Here is an 18,556-nt window from a genome sequence, read left to right on the forward strand (position 1 = left end):
GTTCACTGACTAAAGTACCATCTGCCGCTACAAAAGATGACACTGGCAGTGTGGGCATATTGTTTTACTCCACCTCTGGACTCTGCACCAGATGTAATTAAGCACTCATTGATTAGTCAGACTGCCGTCTGCTGACAATGACTTGCATGGTCAAAGAAATTCCCCGGGGGTGACAAGTGTTTAATGGGGTCCATTGATAAGCACAACTCATAGACTCATCTGGCTTTACGATCAATTCGCTCAATACAATCCAACTTATATGGCAGACTGGAGGACAGATATGCACACACCGATATTTCTGTCAGTTAGGACCCAAATAGTCAAGGCCTTTTGAGACTTATATATTTTTGTTTCATTAAGTTGCTAACCTGACTTGTTTATCTTGTCACAGTTTGTTAAACTGAGAAAATCACGCATTAAAGGGTAACTTTGGCATTTTTCAACCTAGACCCTATTTTCCCATGTTTTTGTGTGACTAAAAGCTGTTTCACAACAAGCACAGATTTTTGTTTGAAAAATTTGCACGGAACATTTTGTGTGGGGAAAAATATTCGAATGGACCTCTATTTCATATCTTTACCATAAGCATGTAAGTTAGCATGGAAAAACTGTGATTGTACAGTATGACAATATTCATAAATTCAGTTTATGAATGTTTTTATCTAAGTCAAAAGTAGGGCAATGCCTGTGTTTATGTTTTACGACAACACTTTCTCTAAATTAAGGTTTCCACCTCTGACATTAAAGACTTTATAGAATCACTGAAGCACTTCATGGATTTGCTGTGCAGATTTTAAATCACCCCTCAGTAATGATAATTGATGAAGAAATATTTTCTCTATCGTCAAGATAAAGAAAAGAAAGAGAGAGATAGAAAAAGCCTGCCAGGAGATAAGTAATGAGGATAAATGTTGAAGAAAATATTTCCACTGTTCACTGATGATGAAGGTTTCGTTGCTTTTTTTCTTCCTTTTTGCTTTTTTCCCCCCTTTAATTTTCTCATTCCTTTCTTGCAGTGTATTTAATCTGTCCGGCCTTATCTTCTCCCAGAAATGGTCATGTTGCAGTTGCACAGTCCCTCTAAAGAATGACTGATTAGAGTCGTAGCTAAAGCAACATTTACAGAGCAAAGGCAGAGAGATAGAAATGAACCACCAGAGAGAGAGATGGTTGGAAAGAGGAAAAGAAATAAGGAAGTACAGAAGAAAAGAATAATATGAACTCTGGGGAGGAGGGTGGTGGTCTGAAGCTGGTCAGGGGAGAACGCAGTCAAGCTTGTCAGAAGATATTTATATACTCCAGAGTGCCCCATGAATCAGGATAGTTGAGTTTCCATTGATTAAAGAAGAGGGAAACGTTTTTACAATCAAGCTAGATGCTCAGAATGAGTGGCTTTGGAGAGGCCTGCCGCAGTATACAGCTCTCTGCCTCGCCTCGCCTCCCTCTCTTATGAAACAACCCACAAGGAGAGGCAGCCAAACGATGAAATACTGTACATATTTTTTGTCAATGTCATTTTTTTTTCTTTTATTCAACATGAAGTTTTTCAATTTAGATATTTCTCCCCACCCATGAAGATATATTGTGAATTGTGCACTCACATAGCCTTTTGATTGTTCGATTTTGTGCTTTTACTGTATTTTTTTTTTGTATAGCTCACCAACCTTAGATTGCTCTAACTCTTATGGGCTTTCCAAAACAAGATCCATTCGTCTGAGTGGGAGGGAGCACTCCTGACATCTGATGTATTGAGAGGCACTCCCAGTCTCTCTGTCTCTCTTACATGTCCTTGGCAGCGGAGAAGCTTCACTGCTCAAATCACTAAATGGCCTCTCCAGTTTCTCTTTTAGCAGTTTTCTCTCCTCTCTCTTTCTTTTAAAAGTAGAGTATGGAGATAAATTCGAGTTGTCTAGGGACTGTTGGCAAGACCATTGCTTTTGATTTATGCTATTTATTGGCCATTTGTATCCATAAGAGATTACTCTTTATTATTATTGTGTTTTTTATTATCGCCATGTCCTATCTCTGGCTTTCTTCGGGCATATTTTGTCAGTTTTATGTCCCTTTTTGTGCCATATCATGCCATGTGAGTTGGGCTGTGTTATATCGGTTTGACCCTGAGGGAAGCTTCCCAGCAGTGGCAATGCTAAGAGAAAAAAAAAATTGCATGCAATGTCTTTAGAGCGACTATATATTTTTATATTAACAATGGCTCACATGACTAGTTGCTTGTAGTGACAAACTTATACAGAATAATCACTCGACTCTGTAGTTCCCTCAGCTCTAAAGAGTGCTTAAAGCGTCTTACAGCTTATTGTTTTGATTTTCCAACCCTTAACGTTACTGTTTTGGTTCTTTCACATCACTCTATCAATGTCCAAAAACTCACCCTATGCTTCCTGCTCATCATCAAACAACACAGAGAAAAGGTTAGTGGCTAGCTGAGGAAAATATCTGGCTCTTTAGCCCGATAGGAGCAGAGTAGAAGTAGGTAGCAGTTGGTGGAGAGCCAATCACAGAACTCATCGGCTATGGGTCTGACGACGGATAAGCCTCTGTAGGCAAGGGGCAATATTTCTGGGGTTCCGGTTTAGCCAGCGGATATCTGGGCCAAGACTTCCTTTTCTGTGTGCTGCTCATTGTTTACATTCCGATTAGCAACTTGAGACACACAACTATGGTGTTGGAGTTGAGAGATGACGTGTACGACCAAATAGTTTCAGAAATTGCAAGTTTACAAGCTAATGTTAAACCAATAAAAAGCGAAATCATCGTCAGATGATAACTGGTGGGTTCTGAGATTGAATCTCAGCCAATGCGTTCCGCCTCTTTTGCTCTCTGCACAGACTGTTTACCTGCAACCAAAGTGAATGTGATTGGTCAATACTACTCTGACTACAAACGGAAACCAGAACGCTTCCGATATCAACATCTTGTAACGTTACATAAATGAGTGGAGAGCAAAACACTAAAAGACTTAACCATCAGGTAGATACAAACAGGTCTCCAAATGAGTGCTATGTTACTCCGTATCTGCTGGATGTGTACAAAAGGCAGCTGTTGCTAACAAGTTTGTCATATTAAAGGGGAACAACGGCCATTTTTTAAACATTGATATTATTCGGAGGCTATATAACATACTGCAACTTATTCATGTAAGCGCATATTGCGAGGGCGCGCCGGGGAAAACACAAGGTGGCAGCGTCATCAGGGCAAACATCAACCGCCTCAGTGGCAATATGAATGGAGTATAGAGTTTTAACAGCATTTGCAATCTAAATAAACATGCTGTCACTTTCTGAATCTATTTTCTGTTAACAATAAACACTTATAAGACGGGGAAACTGTGTCATATTTTTCTGACTTATTTTGTTTTCCAGCAGTTATAGTTTATGCAAGTTCTGCCCCCTTGAGCGGAGTAATCCACTAGGATGGAGAGATCCATGACAGGATTTCAGCGCATATTGTGACGCTCATCCCGCAGTTAGCGACCATGCTAGCCACAGGCACGGCATATTGGTAGCTAGCTATTTACATAGTAAAATAATGTTAGCTGACAGGCAGTTACTGTTTACCGTGATGACACTGCCAACTTGTGGTTTCCCGTTGCGCCCTCACAATATGTGCATACATGAGCAAGTTGCAGTATTTTTTCCATCATGTTATATAGCCTCCAGAATAATATCAGTGTTTTAAAAATGACAGTTGTTGGCCTTTAACTTAAAAGGTCATATCAGTGTTGTGTTTACAGTTTATTTTTCCAGCCCCCCCAGCGGCCAAAACATCAGTTATAGCAGGTTTAATGAATTAATATACAACTATTTCTAGACAGCGTGTTTGTTATTTCTTCTCTATCTTAATTTGCATGTCTGAGCAGAACAAACGTTCCAAAGGTGGTCAATCTGAGAATCCCAATAACCACACACAACAACTATCTGCCGTTATCACATGGCTTCACGGGGGCTTGACTGAGGGTTCTGCCATGGGAGGTGAGAAGTGATATCAGTAGGATTGCATGAAATGCAGAGCAAATGAAACGGAGCGATAATCCTGTCTGACACTCGGGCCTGTTGCATACGGTCACGTCTAATCACTGAGTGAACACATTGGCTCAGTAGCGGTGGTCGGAGATGCCTCCTCTGCCAGGAAGTAGTACAAACAACCTCAGTGTTTTGTAAGTTAATTGTTGATGGTTCTGATATGAGTTTTACGTAGGAGACCCAGGCAGCACCTCATATTCTCAAAATGTCACCAAATGCTACCAAGCTGTTTTGGAAATTTTGAGTAATGAAAGGATTTGATTATCGACTGTATACACGGTGTGGCTGTGAGATTTGGAAAGGTTGAGGGAAGAAATATTCAGACACTGGATATTATAAGAAATAGACTATTTGTAACATAAAAATTGGCATTGTTGTTACTCCATCGGTATTGAAGGATGTGTCGTGACACAAACAGGTTTAACTTTGTTGTTGTTTTTAAATTCCAGCTTCAGGCTATTTTGTGTTCTAAATGTACTTTGGAGCATCACTATTCATTGGCTCAGGGCCTGCCTCTAGCATCATGATACAAGTGTGCCGTAAGTGAAAATTACTGCAACCAGATTTCGGCATTGCACAAGTGGTGCTCTGCTCGCGCACAAGGCTCCAGTGATTCATCCAGTAATTCATTTCCCAGCAATTCCTGACGCCATAAACACAGTTTCAGAGCAGACGTCTCATTTGTCATCCCAGTCAAGACTGTGCGGTTTGGGGAAAAATGGCGAGGATTTGTAATGCTTTACCAGTTCATGTTTTTCAAGATGCCTGTGTTTATTCTCCTGATTTATTTAGAAAACCTCTCAGTGAGATGAGCTTCATTGATGTGCCAGGGTTTGTTTGATAACACAAATTCATGTACAGAATATGCTTAAACAGTGAAGGGTGAAATACTGATAGGAGCAGAATTTTGATAGAATACATTTTGGTCTGAATCCAGGCAGCTATCTTGTAGGTCTACTGCTCAAAGTAAACAGCATTGAAATTCACTCCTCGGGGGCAAATGCTGTTATCAGGATTTTTTTTCTGTGGACATTTCAAACAGTTGTTAATAGTGAACATGTTGGAATGTGCTCTAGTTTTAGAGAGACCAAAATAGTATCTACTCTAGTTTTAGAGGTTCTCAGATGTTTAGCCTTAAGGCCTTTTTTTTTTTCAAACTGTTGTTTTTGTCACGAGTACTTTTACACAGAACGCAAATATTGCGCGGCGAAAAAGCATCATAATTTGTTTTTGGAACAAGGTCGAACAAAGGCATCAACCAGTCACATTGTGTGAAATGGACATATTCAATACGTAGCTACACTACAGTATACAACAACCATGGATGTATGACAACAACACGGAGGCGCCGTAGTCCGAAACCAAGACGGCAAACTTTATTACTCCTTTCAACCTTAACAAAGGTTTGTAACAGTGAAAAACTACTTTGACTTTAACAACTCCACTCCACTGACTGAGATTGTCTCCCAGTGCTTCAGTTCTTGAAGGCACCGTCCCATCCTATTCTTATTATGACTTTAACCACAACGTAATGCAGAGATGTTAAGATACAACGATGTGTGTTTAGTTCTTTCTTTCTAAATGAAGTCATCCCAGTTATCATCTCTGCATCGTGAATCTGGCATCTACATGAGGCTCCTGCTGTGATGGAGAAACTACTTCAACCCAAAAAGCTCCCTGCGCTCTTCATCAGTGATGAATTATGTCTAAATTGAATTACCAAATTATGTCTCTTAATCTCCCATATCCGATGGTATAAAAAGGGATTAGCCTGTCATAGGATGGATTTACTTTTATGGTATATTCTAGAAAAAAAATAGAATTTATATTCTCATTTTGTTACTTTATAAATATATATATTGCTACGTATCTTAATTTCTCTTAATTGCACGATGGTTGGGTGCCTGGAAATATGCTTGCTGAAAAACTCCTTGATCTTCTGCCAAGGCTTTTGAATGGCATTCAGTACAGCCTTTTCCTGCTTTTTCATTTTTTTTTCTTTCTGAAAAGCTGGCATTGCATTGACAGTAGCGGCACTTAGTGTAATTCCCTAGATTGAAAAGCTGTTCCACAATGAGAGATTTCCTCTGCGTTGCTGCTAACTGTTGAAAAACCCACCGTGCTGGGATTTACACACATCCTCTCTCCTGATGTGCTCAACTCCTGGATTCACTCTCGACACTTCACCTTTTAGCCCTTTAAATATGAACCAATCTGATTAGCGCAGTGCTGGACTGGTCAAGCAAATAAATACAGAGAAGAAGCACCACTGGTTAAGTAAATTACAAGAGGGATTCTAGACATTAGAGATGGAGATCAAGTGTTTTCAGTCCGGGCAGCGATCCTGCTTTAGAACAAACACAGCCGACTCCAGGTCAAGAGCCATTTACTGCTGTACTGGATTAACTGGGCTGTACCTCATTTGAGAAACTGCCGTCCACTTTGGGGTGATTTGTTTGCTCTTAAATGGCACTGGCAAGAAAAACTGTCTTGTTTAGAAGAATACATTTGCTTTTTGTCTTGTTCTCCTGCATTTTCGTCGACCGGCGTTTTCTGTTCTTCCTTGATTTTTTTTTTCTTGCTGACCTATTGGTTATTGGCCAGTGATTTCTCGCCTCCCTTGTTTCTCTTCTTTTCTTGCATCGGCTCCCTGTGTTCCTGAACTCATTACAGAGCAATCAGCCCCAGGCGTTGAAGTGTGCACCCAGAGGGAGCAATAACTGTAAATAAACACTACTGCAGGCTCTCCGATAACATGTTACCAAGATGATAACAGCCCTTCTTAGCAGGCCTGTTGACCTTCTCCTTGCCTTAGGCTTGCCAAGGACTCCTCAGCTCCCTGCGCTTTTATCTCCTAACTCTCCTCCACCACTGGAGCCGCTGGAAAGATTACCACTGAGGAAGAGAGGAAAAGGAAGGAGGGAGTTACACCAAGAGAATATAGAGAAGAGAAAAAGCGATGAGGGGGTAGTGCTTGGAGAATAAGACACAAAACAAGATAGAACAACAAAGAGTCGACCCGGGCAGTTGTCCCTCTGCCACCTCCTCTGTCTCTCCTCAGTCTTTTGTAGGGCTCAACATAATTAACTTGTTAAAAGATAGCATGAAATTGGAAAAGACTCGTGGCCACCAACACACAGGACACACCAAAAGATAAAGAGAGAGAGAGTGACGGACAGATGGGTAGAAAGTGACAGAGAGAGGATGAGAACTGAGGGACGGCGGTGCTCATACTCTGATGAAAACATCATCCAACCAACTAACCCACCGTTTTAGGCTTGAGAAACAGATGAAAGTGAAGATTGCGATTCCTCATGGTTCACTCCCCAATACTAATGCAGAGTGTCTGACAGTAGTATGTCCAGAGCTGTGGGGCTAAAGCACTGTCTGGATGAGATTGATAATACAATTAAGCCAGTCCCAGTATGAATGCATCACTATGACCCATTACTACACCAACCGCTTCAGATGGAGCATACCAGTCTAGCTCTAGGGCCTTTTGGACGGAAGAAAAAAATACAATTATAAAAGGCTAGCTAGAAAATGTGTTCTCCTTAGAATGTGCAGGCAGGCCTGTACATCATCAGATATGTGTGGGCTGCCTGCGTATCTCGCTGCTGTCCCCGGGCCCAGCTTTCTTCATCTATATTGAAACGAGGAGCTCACTGGAGCAGAGATGGACTCATAACAATATGATTTTCCCCCTTATTGTCCCCTCTTATTGTTTGCTCTTATCCTGGTTTTGTTGTATATTAAGATTATTTTCACAACAATTTTCCACATAATGTTTACAAATACACAACCACTTATTGTGTGTGGCTATATAACACATCAGACAAGATTGTTTAAGATATTAAATTTAAATGAAAATGCGTCATTATATTCAGACAATATTGTGGACAGCAGAATATCCAGTCGGGGGTTGTGGTTTTTAAACAGAACATGTTCTTAGTAAAGTGCGAGTAGGGATGTCACGAGAACTTATACTTCGGTTACAAGTCGATGCCAAAATCCTGAAACTTAACGGTACTTGTTTTTCTCCGATACTACCTATTTTTTCCCGGATAACGTTACATTGTGAACAACAAATCGGCATGACGACAGCTAGTTAACGTTAGCTGTTAGCAGCCGGTGGGCAGCACAGTCCTGCGGAGCTGACAGCTAACATTAATGGAGGTTGCATTGAGTTTCTTTATGATGTGTTCAAGCTCTATTCAGTAAAAACGTCATCATGATTCGTTCAAATGTAATCTATTTTAGTTTTTAATAAATACAGTTGTTTGAAGGAAAGGTTTTCACAACAATATAATATAGATAATAGGGAGGGAATTATAACCTGTTTAATTTCATAACACTAGCTTTAAGTGTTTATTGTTTTGTTATTGTTTTTGACCGTGGTGTCGAACTGGGTATCGCGAATCGTTGAATTTCACTTGTATTGGTATTGACTACTAAATTTCTGGTATCGTGACATCCCTATGTGCAAGGCAGACATTTAAAGGATTCAAAACTTAGTAAAATAGTAATGTTTTGGTTTGTTGCTGAGGTGTTTCTCTGGATCCTCGCTGCTTATTCTAGGTTGATGGGTCTAATTGCAGGTTGAAGTATAAATGTTTGCACTATGCATACATTATTAAATGGTGATGTTTTGGGTGATAAACTTAGTTTGTGGTATTTCTTGTCTTTGTTGGCACTGATCAGTTATTAAACTGTAAGAATCACCCATCTGTTTCAGGCTGAACTTAAATTAACATTAGCTTACTGTAGCCCCGTCTGGAACTGTTTCATTCACCTCATGGCCAAACAGAGCTTGCAGCTCTGCCAAAGTATCTCCACATCCCCAATGTCTGACCTATACTCAATTTGGCTAAGACTGCTGATCAGCTTCAGTTGAACTTTTGAATGTCCCCCAATTTTTACAACATAATTGCACTATGAAGGTACCTCTTCACGCCAAGTATTGGACAGGAGAAATGACTACAACGACCCATAGCTCTTTTAAAGGGGAACATCACCTAAATTATTAATTCAAATATATTATTTCCATGGCCTAGTAAAGTTCAATCAATATTTGTGAACATGAGCTACTCTCTCTCAAAGCCAGAAGCCGGAGAAATAAGTCTCAAACTTGTGAAGTATAAAGTCTGGAGCTGCTCCATAGACAATGAAAGGGAGACTGATTTTGTGGACCCACAGAATATATATATATATTGTTTTTATATCCAAATGAGCTTTATTCTATTGTAGTGTTCTCAGTTGTGAAACAGAAAATGTTCCCATATACTCAGATCATTCCTCTCGTTCATGTCGTTCAAGTTAACTAATATTTTGGGACCGTCTTTTGAAAATGGTTGTAGTTCCCCTTTAAGTTACATACTGTATAGCATGTGAGTATTGAATTAACGGTGTCTTATCATCCCCTTATATTTGCCTAGCAACCAGTTGAGACTCCAGGAAGAGACCGCCAAGAAATAGCCTGGCACATATGTCCCCATAAAGCCTCAACTTGTCGTTTTTACACTTAAACAAATTAGATTTAATGTGTTAATTAGTAAACGGATTTAGTCGGATTTAGTTTTTTACTTTTGACAGAGCCAGGCTAGCTGTTTCCCCTCTGTTTGCAGTCTTTACGCTATGCTAAGCTACCTGGCTACAGCTTCATATTTACCATACAGACATGAGTGGTATAAATCTTCTCATCTAACTCTCTGCAATAAGCGTATTTCTCAAAAAGTCGAACCATTTCTTTAAGGTTGACTTGAAAAAAATGTGAACCCATCCTTTAAACAGTTTAAAAAGACAGACTGCAGTTTAGTATACCTGTTAGGTAGTTAGATTGTGGAAACTTGGAGGTGACCTCTTTAATCTTGCCTGCAGATGAAGTGATAAGGCATCAGGGGAGAAGGCAGGCTTTAAGAAGTCATGAGGCAGGAGATTGATGTTGCCTCTGTGACAACTTGCCTTTAGACGAGGGGGGGGAGAGAGAGAGAGAGAGGCAGTGAAAAACCAGACGTTTAGCTGCAGGTCTAAACTGAGACCCCTTCACTATGGCTGCCGCTGCTGCTGGCTGGAATCAATTCTATCTTTATCAGTCCCCCTCTTCTGTGTGTCCAGGAATCCTCCCCAGACCGCAGAGCAGCCGCGGGGAAAACTGATGTGTTTTCCAATAATGAAATGGAACACAACAAAAAATAAGTTTAAAAAGGTGCCTGGCTGGTCTCCCTCAGCAGTACCGCATTCTTTTAATCTCTTGTCTCGTGTTTAAACACAGTTGTGGCTGTGGCTATGCTAGTCAAATAAGAAATTGAATGTATTATCTGCCGTGGGTGTGCATTGCGGATTGTGCATCAACAGTAGGTGTTTTTGCAGTTTGGTATAGGGAAGCTAATTGCTGCTCTCTAACCGAAGATATTTAATAGGGCTGTCAATCGATTAAAATGTTTAATTGCGATTAATCACATGATTGTGCATAGTTAATCGTGATTAATCACAAAGTAATTGCACATTTTTTATCTGTTCAAAGTGTACCTTAAAGGGAGATTTGTCAAGTATTTAATACTCTCATCAACATGGGAGTGGACAAATATGCTTGCTTTATGCAAATGTATTTATATATTTATTATTGGAAATCAATTAACAACACAAAACAATGAATCATTTTGTCCAGAAACCCTCACAGGTACTGCATTTAGCATAAAATAATGTGCTCAAATCATAACATGGCAAACTGAAGCCCAACAGGCAACAACAGCTGTCAGTGTGTCAGTGTGCTGACTTGACTATGATTTGCCCCAAACTGCATGTGATTATCATAAAGTAGGCATGTCTGTAAAGGGGAGACTCGTGGATATCCATAGAACCCATTTTCATTCACATATCTTGAGGTCAGAGGTCAAGCGACCCCTTGCCAGTTTTTCCTCGCCAAAATTTAGCGCAAATTCGGAGCGTTATTTATCATCCTTGGCGACAAGCTAGTATGACATGGATTCCCTACGTTTTTTAGTTTCATATGATACCAGTTTCTTCACTCTATCTTTAAAACTGAGCCAGCTACAACCTAAAAATCACAAGTTGCGTTAATGCGTTAAAGAAATTAGTTGCGTTACAACAAATTTGCATTAACGCGTTAACTTTGACAGCCCAAATATTTAATATGTTTTTCCTATATATTATGAGAGGAGAATGTATGTGACCAAGCTTGTGTGTGAAAATATGTAAGATTTAGGACATGACAGTCGACGCGTCTGCTAAGTAGGAAGCACTGTAACCACGGAGTCTATTTCATTTTGAAACAACTGCCTATTACCATTCTAATGGCTGGTAGTGTGAGTGAGTTCCACCTCAGGCCCGAGGCAGGCAGGCCTGCTGCTGCTGTACGATGATCCATCTGCATGGCAGAAACCATCCATCCAGCGCATAGCTACAGGCTGAAGGCCGGCCCATTGTGTGGGCTGAGCACTGTGACTGCTCCCTCTTGTACCTCCATAATGGGATTACATTAGCCAGGTTCTTCTGCTCCCTCTCCAGCTCTCGCTTTCTCTCTCATACACACAAACACACACACACACACACACACACACACAGACTCTGTGAGCCCATGTGTGAATGACTGACTGTCCACTTGGCCACCTCATGTTTGCACCCTGTTTACTTGCCTATGGCCCTGTGTAATGATGCAGGTTTCATACCCATTTTACAGACACTTTTGTTTTCAACACAAACATATATAATGTTATGTGATTTCCACTTTTCTTGAAAAAATACTCTGCCTTTTGCTGTTTTTTCTCATTTGTTTTCATGGGTGTGTGAAAGAGAGAGAGAGACAGAAGACTCAGAGAGGAATAATCAGAGAAAGACAGACAAAGATAGAGAGAGACAGAGGGTTTTGTTCTGGGTTTTCCTCAAGGAGAGGCTGTCATGTGTAAAATCTTGTTCAGAACCAGCAATTGTGTTTTGTTGGGCTGCACCAGCAGGGCTAAGCTGTTCGTTGAAAACCAATTTGTTAATGTCTAAACGCTGCACTAGTTTTCCCTCAAGGACAAAGATTGATATTCAACATAACCTGCCAAGACACCACTGACGAAGAATATGGAGAGCGATGATACTCAAGAGGAATTATGCAAGAGATCTCAAGGACTAGAAATTGTGTCTTTTTTCCCTCTTTCTCATCTTCTCTCAGTCTGTAGTTCATTAGCTTCACTTGCACTAATACAGTTTGTCTGTTCCATAAAGAACCAGAAATAATTTTTGACAAATCTGGTGTACTGTGCATCGCTTTTCAACATCATACAGACTCAACATAAGTTATCTTTGCTTTATCTAGTTAATGCTTTCAGAGGGCATTTCAGAAAAACCAGTTGGCCGTTCATGTTAGTTAAATACTAAATGATATGGGATTGATTAAAAGGGTCAGGCTACCAGCCCACCAAAGCGTTTGAATCTGGAGGTAGCCACCATAAAATTAAAACGGGGATCAATGGCGTGTCATATCGCTGCCTCTCCGGGGGGCTGAACATGTAATTCTAACGCGGAGGCTGCAGCCATCTCTCACGTCAGGCCTTCCAGCATCAGGCTCAATAACCCAGCCGCCCATGGCTGCTGTCTATTGCCACCCATGCTACAGTATTCACAAGCAGAAGCTGCAGATACGGAGTTTGGTCTTTATCTTTTGCCTACTCTGCAGAAGTTAGGCCAGTAACAGTGGCACCAAGATTTTATACATTTGTGTTTATTTGGGTTTTTTCCATAGATACATAGATTGTTGTATAGATAGTATTCAAAGTAGGATATTTTAAATTCAAAATGATTAACAGACCTTAAAGGAGAAAGTGTGTACCAATGAAAAGCTTGCTTTGCTTTTTTGAATCTCGTTTTCTCACTCGGTAGCGGCATGGAGAGAGACGGGCGCCGGTCTGCACGTGTGCCGCAGAGCCTATTAGGGGTTTCCACTGTATGATCATTTCACACAAATGTCTAATATCACCCGTTGCAGGATTTGTGGAAAAGAGTTCCACCATGCGAGCAAAACACATGGCTGTACACACAGGTGAAGTTAAAGCATAACTCGTTCATCAAGCATGATGTAGTGATGACATTTTGAACGCTGTCTCAGTGACTGCAACCACAGGCAGCCTGAGGGCCTCACAAGGAGCTTCTAGTAGTCTTTTGTCACACTTTCCTCACAGACTTCTGTTGTGGATGAATTCCTGTGAGGTGACAAAGACAAACACAGTATATTGGCCTCAATTACACCCAATTCATTCTTGATTTTATGAATAATACTGGATCGTGCTTTGCACCCAGCTAGCAGCATATTTTTTTGTCTGCTTTCCTTTTGTAATTACTGTGATGTTTTGTGAAATCTTTCCATCATAAGTAATGATAGCGCAAGCCCTGATTTGTGAAAATGCATTGAAAACAAAGTAGATTATTGTCACAGTTTTTGTTTCTGTATCGTCTCTGACAGCATTTGTAACAACCTGTCAAACCTTCTTCTGGCTTAACGACATACAGCAGTTTTACTTATAGTCTGACTGCAATGCAGTCGTAGAGGAAAATTGATTAGCTTAATTTCCAGTTGACTGTGTAGTGAAGTATTATAATGATGTGAGTCTGATTTTCTCAGTGGAGATTCACAAATTATTGTATTGATTTTTGATAATGGTTTAAAAGCATCTACTCACTTTAAATCTAAAAAAATAAATAAAATTCCCCCATATAAATAATGAAAGTGCCCTGAGAGAGTGGTTGTGTTGTCATCATTGAATAGCGTTATTAACACTCTGATAGGAGGGGTGACCTTTGGAGGCCATTATCAACTTGTTCTAATGGGCTGTACTTGGCAGTGTCAGCTGTGTGAATAGCTCTGATGTCGGTGTGAGAGATGATCGATTCGATGACACATCTGTGTGGAACAGGTGCTGCACTGCTGTCTATCTCCTCCCTTTGTCCGTGCTTGCTAGCTGCAGCTGTGACTGGTTCAACCCTCCGCCTGCTCTCGGCTTTATCTGCTTTCAATGACTCGAGATTGCATTGCCAACCGGCCAAAATGCTAGTCCCTGCCTTCCATTTAGCCAGTCACCGTACAAAACGAACTAGGACTGGACCGTCGCTACCTCAGTCATTGAATCTATCACCTCTCTCTTTGTGATGATATCAACGCTCTCATATCAAAATATGGCGTTTCAGTGTTGTCATGGCTAAAGGAGGATGAGTTAAAATGTATCAAAATTGGACATAATGTGAGATTATAAATAATTAAGGACATCATATTTTTTTCTATAAACATTAAATAAAGAAGTTTAACATACTTTAAATTAAGGTAAGAACAATATGAAGAAAAGAGTTATCACAGAGACACAGATTTTTTCCATATTTCTTATTCCCAAATACCATTAGCGCAATGTGATAAATACACAATATAGTTTAAGAGAGGCATCTGTAAACATTTTTTTTTACGTTTTTCACTCGTTGATAGGGATGCTCGGATATCGGGCCGATATTGACTGAAATAGCTGGATCGGGTATCTGTGACAAAAAAAAGTCAGATCGGTGCATCCCTATTCTTTTATCTCTAGAGTGGCATCATTTAGAGCTGCTCATTGAAATGTAACCTGACGCGTTGATTTCACACTTTTATTCTATAATTATTTTCACAATGTTGTGATCTGACAGGAGAGAGCTTATTTTCACATGTATTTTCTGCAGGAACATGCGCACATATACAGACAGCAAGACAGACATGCTTATGTCTTCTTCAGCACATGTCATTTCGCCAAGATAAAGGTCATTTATCAACACATAGACTTCTTGCCTTTCTCCTTCTGACGCCTCTCTGCCTGTCTGTTATTGTCTGTATAACCGGACTTTCTGATGTTGTATTTGCTCCTTGAATGTAGAATTAGTAGAGTCTATGAATGAGTCGATTAAGTGCAACAGTTATATATCTCAGCGTAGCTCAGCCACTCCCTAAACAGGTCTGCAGAGAGAGATTTTTTTCCGGGCACTAGTGTGCTGGAATGAGACGCCACTCACCATTAGTGCTAGCTGCGGAAGCTGCTGGTGGATGGGCTTCAAATGTAAATACGGATCAGTCATCATCTTATTGTTACACAATAACCTTTTGCATTTTCTTTCTCACTGCATGTGTGTTACTGTTGCATGCTGTGTTAAATATAACATTTTAAACTGAAATAATGGTCTATTTCAGAGCTCCTTGTAGTTTTCTGCAGTCCTATATAAACTAATGATAGCACTTCTGAGGGTAGCTTCAGTGGAGCCGAGCAGTATGTGTGTGCGTGTGTGTTTCAAGCTGACTAGTGGATTAGCTCTGTCCAATGGCAGAAGGAGAGGGATCTACTTTGACAGTGTGGTAGTTAACCCATCTGTCTATAATCAGCTGTGTCTGTGCGTGCGTGCTGCTGCTGAGATACTACTTGCCACCAGGTGGTCAACGGTACCCTGATGTAGACTTGTGAGGGACGTCGGCCCGGTTTGCCAGCCAACTTAACTCTTCAACAGCTGTCTGGAGTTGACTGGTCTCATGTGTTGGGTTAAGCACAGCATTCAGTGGAAATAAGCTGTCAATTTGTCACTTTTCCGTGCTGCTCCGAAAAGAAGGCCTCTCTTCTCACTTTTTTCCCCCCATCTTTTTTCTTTTGACAATCATTAATTCTCCACTACATGTGTGTCCACATACGAATCAGAAGATACAGACGAGGCCTATATTTAGAAAGCTTGTCATGTAATCATCTACCATCCAGTCATCTTATAGACAGCTATGAGAATTGGAAGCGGGGAAATAGTTCCCATCGGATTAATTACACTTCCACTGATCATCTGGATCTTTTTTGCTGTGGATAGTATATTGTGTGTCAGATATGGATGACTGGAACAACCCCGTCTGTTGGTCTTTCTGCTCCTCGTACTTACTGCTCTCTGTGGGCATTGTCTTGTCGAAAGACTTATCAATGTTGTAAAATGAGCAATACAGTAACAAACCACGCAGGAGACCACCGTGACAGTGAAGCACTTGATTGTGACTTATCGATTTCACACATCTGTCTTTGAAAGCAGATCCTCAATTTGAAATGAGGTTGTGTTGTGTTATAACATCATTGCGTCTGTCTGTTTGTAATGTTTTGAGTCCATTTATTGTGAACTTTAAGCAATACAGAACAAATGATCCACTGTGTTTCTCTGCTCAGTTCTACTTAATGCTAATGTAAGCTGTTTCACCGCCTCTGCAGGGAACCTCGGCCGTGTTGACTACATCAGTGAATTTGAGTTTGACCTCTTCATCCGACCCGACACCTGCAACCCGCGCTTCAGAGTCTGGTTCAACTTCACAGTGGAGAACGTCCGTGAGACACAGGTCAGCACGCTGTGGTTTTCTATACTGTTACCATTAACCATAAAGTAGGGATTCTCTCCCAATTTCATTCTATCTTCTATAACACACACAGACTTCTACTTTAAGGGTGCTAAATTGGCTCAATCAAACATTAAGTGCAGTGTTCCCTCACACCAGTGTTGTGGAAATGTCCTGAAATGTGCCAGCAGCACTCCCAAGCCCTTTCCTTCTTCCAAGCATGTGGCCTTCCTGATAAGGCGTGTTATGTGTGAAACTGGTGGTGTGCAAGTTTGACAAATGCATTAATGGCCAGAACAAACAAATCCAACTGATATATAAATATTCCTCTTCTTCTTTACGCTAATGTCACACTGTTACCTTATCAAACATCCCCAGAATTTACTGAGGTGTATGTTATAATATTTCTAGTGTTACATATATAAAGACAAGATGTAGTCAGATCAAATTTGATAAAGATGTCAGGTAGAAGTTCAGTATTCAATAACAGACAAATCACAAGTTAGTAACGGGCTTTCGGTGTTCTGCGTAGCATTATTTTAAGATGATACCAGGTTCTGTGTTTCCCTCGGAAATGATTGTTCAGGAGCAGTGCACTCCTCTCTGCAGTTTTTTTGGAAGCTGGATGTCAACAAGGCTACGGTGAACAGAAGATGTCACTGGTATGAAATAATGTTATGTTTAGGTATGATACAGTTCACAATGTCAGTAGTATAGCAATCACAGAACCCATTTGCTAACAGTCTGATGACGATTTAGCCTCTGGGGCCAACAGGCTATATTTCGGGGTGTAGCCAGCGGATATCCGGGCCAAGAGTTGGTCTTCCATGCGTCGGTTTACAGTCCGATTAGCAACTTGAGACACAAGAATGCAGTTGAGAGACAATGTGTACGACCAGATTGTATATCTGCATTCATACGAAGATATCTGTTTATAGATAAAAAGCTAAAGTTATTTAGCTTTAATGAAAATTGGTCAATGCTACTTGGACTACAAACAGAAACCAGAATGCTTCTGATACCAAAATCTTGTCCCGTTGCCTACAAATACTGCATTTATATGCAGATATCTGTTTATAGAGATTAGTAGTGTACAATCGTACACATACAAATTGTGACGATACCTCCCAGAATGTCCTCTAACACATCTCAGCGCATTAGAAATAACACCGCCAAAGTTGTTTCTCCTCAGAACTGAGGCAGTCATCTATTTCCTACCTCACTTCTTGTCACAGCCTTCGAGCTTGATTCTGCCACTAGAAAGCTCTGAGCTCCAAGATTGGCTGACAGAGGTGGTCACATGCCACAGAGATACACTGTATGTGGGTACAGTGAGTGTGGCTTGAGGGGGATGGAGGCTCGTTCTACCATATGAATGTAACTTTGCAGTATAAGAAGAAGGTAAAACTGACAATATTGGCATTTACTGTAAGTTTGACTGCTGCTATGTAATTTGTGTGCATACAAGCTTGTCAGGCTTAGATATGAAGCAAACAAAAAAATGAGAGATAGTGTGAAGACAAATATAAAGAAAGAGGGAGGGAGAAAGAGATTGACAAAGATGAGATTGAGAAAAAAGCAAATAGAGAGCGATAGAGAAAAAAGAAAAAGGGGAAAAAAGGCAAGGATGAATCCACAGCATGCTGTTGCTGCTGTCTTCCTGTAGAGTGTCCAACCCAGCCTATCTGAGGCTATCAGGCCTATCAGCCCATCTCCCTGCAGTGCTGTAGTCAGCACTAATCACATTTTATGGCTCTGAGATGAATGGGAGGCCTCGGCTTGGACCCGGATCGATCCCAGGGCCAGATAGACCAGCACCAGCAGTCTGCAGCCCGGGCCAACAGGATATTTGCTGTTGTGGCAAAATGACAGAGAAAGTGTGAGAGGGAGAGAGAGAGAAAGCGAGCGGGGAGGGGAATACGACACAATAAATGACAAAAGATTGATAAGTATCATGTATATGATCACACTATGTACAGTGGCACATGCAGGAGCAAGCTTACAGGTGAGCAAACATTCCCATTGCACACTTCCACGCTCTCTCTCTATAGGCTCCCTCACTAGCTTCTCTCATAGAAATCTGTTTCTTATCTGTGCAATTTCCTTCTTCAAAGAGGCCTTGTGTGAATTTAATCTACTCCAGTAG

At 40.7% G+C, this 18,556-nt stretch overlaps 1 protein-coding gene across 1 annotated transcript in view; it reads left to right on the forward strand.

Annotated features, from left to right (window-relative positions):
* The window catches only part of agbl4 (AGBL carboxypeptidase 4), a 323,638-nt gene that overhangs the window by 7,428 nt on the left and 297,654 nt on the right, over window positions 1–18,556 (forward strand). Inside the window, exon 3 of the mRNA XM_074635409.1 lies at window positions 16,289–16,413. Within this exon, the coding sequence (XP_074491510.1) occupies window positions 16,289–16,413 (125 nt within the window). The remainder of the gene's footprint in view (window positions 1–16,288; window positions 16,414–18,556) is intronic.

The sequence above is a fragment of the Sebastes fasciatus genome, chromosome 5 (genome assembly GCF_043250625.1).
Source record: "Sebastes fasciatus isolate fSebFas1 chromosome 5, fSebFas1.pri, whole genome shotgun sequence".
Lineage (NCBI taxonomy): Eukaryota > Metazoa > Chordata > Actinopteri > Perciformes > Sebastidae > Sebastes > Sebastes fasciatus.